The 1,388-nt window shown below is 68.3% G+C and overlaps 1 protein-coding gene across 1 annotated transcript in view; it reads left to right on the top strand.

The window, feature by feature from the left end:
• Positions 1–1,388, top strand: part of CD5 (CD5 molecule) — an 18,734-nt gene that overhangs the window by 13,888 nt on the left and 3,458 nt on the right. Inside the window, exons 8-9 of the mRNA XM_004683392.1 lie at positions 176–229; positions 938–1,057. Of these exons, the coding sequence (XP_004683449.1) occupies positions 176–229; positions 938–1,057 (174 nt within the window). The remainder of the gene's footprint in view (positions 1–175; positions 230–937; positions 1,058–1,388) is intronic.

Genomic DNA, 1,388 nt, shown 5'->3' with positions numbered 1-1,388 from the left:
GGGACACTGGACCTGCTCCACCCAGGACAGGGTCTCCTCCAGAGCCAGTCAGAAAACCCAGACCCAAAGTCTGCAGGGGGCAGCACCCCGAAGCAGCCCCTCCCCCGGCCTGGCTGCCCTGCCCCTCCCCCTCAGCGCCCCAGCCCCCTGAGGTCCTCTCCTGTCTGTCCCCCAGTTCACCAGAAGAAGCAGCGCCAGTGGATCGGCCCCACGGAGATGAACCAGAACAGTAAGTGTGGGAGGCGGGTCCTCCCACAGCCAGGCCAGCTTCCGCGGGGGAGGCAGGGAGGGGCTCGTGGTGACCAGCGAGCCAGCGGCTGCGTGTCTGGGGATCACCGTGGAACTCGGAGGAGGGGCCGCTGCTTAACTGGAAAGCAGGCTGCTTCTCCGTTCCGGGACTCAGCAGCAGCTCAGCGGGCTTCGTGGCCTGTTCACCCCCAAAGCAGGGAGAGCTCAGGCGAGCGCGAGCAGGGCCGGCCAGGGGCCTCCCCGGCTCTCAAAGGCCAGGTGTGGGGCGGGCTGGCGCCTGGCCGGGCGCCCTCTGGAAGGCTCCCGGCTCTCCTGCCTCGCAGATCAAGGGCCAAATCCTTCCAGACGGTTCTATTTCCAAATCTTTTCTATAACATGTGGGCCCTCGGCTGCCTTCGCGAGGGTGCTAAGCCCGCTGGCTAATGCGGGAGGACTCTGAGAGGTGGGCGAAGCCCCGCCCACCCGTCACCTGGCCAGTCAACCCCAAGCTGCGCCAGCAGCCTCCCGGCTGCTAGTATGAACCTCTCCGGGAAGCGGGGTGCGGGGGGGCTGATGGAAGGACCCGCGGGGTGCCGTGGCTCCGGCCACCTATTCCAACAGGACGTTAGTTAGACTTCTGGGTTGCTGTTGGGAAGGGGGTGGGGAGTGGGCGCAGGAGCAAGTCGAGCTGTCTCCTGCCTCTGCTCAGTGTCTTTCCATCGCAACCACACGACCACGGTCCGCCGGTCGCAGGCGGACAGCCCCGCGGTCCACGTGGAGAACGAGTACAGCCAGCCCCCCAGGAACTCCCGCGCCTCGGCCTACCCAGGTGAGCAGCCACTGCCCCGAGAGGGGCGCGGCCCCGGGGAGCCCTGCAGTGTCCCCTGCCAGCCGGTCGCAGCGGAGTGTGGAAGGGGTCGGTGGCCAGCCTCGCCTGCCCGCGGAGACGCACACGCTGGGCCGCCACTCGCCCAGGCCGCTGCGGCCTGCCTCTCTGCAGGGCCTCGCGGGCCACGGTCAGTGACAACAGAGGCCTTCTGGGGCCTGCATGGAGCCCCCCGACTGGCCCTAACAATTCAGTTAGAGCCTGGTCTTGGGCATCATGAGCGAGCTGGGCCCCGACCATCAGACAGACCCGGCGGCGCCGGCCGCCAGCGCGG

The sequence above is a fragment of the Condylura cristata genome, unplaced genomic scaffold, assembly GCF_000260355.1.
Source record: "Condylura cristata isolate star-nosed mole 26May11 unplaced genomic scaffold, ConCri1.0 scaffold00015, whole genome shotgun sequence".
Classification (NCBI taxonomy): Eukaryota; Metazoa; Chordata; class Mammalia; order Eulipotyphla; family Talpidae; genus Condylura; species Condylura cristata.
This window is presented reverse-complemented; position numbering and strand designations above follow the sequence as displayed.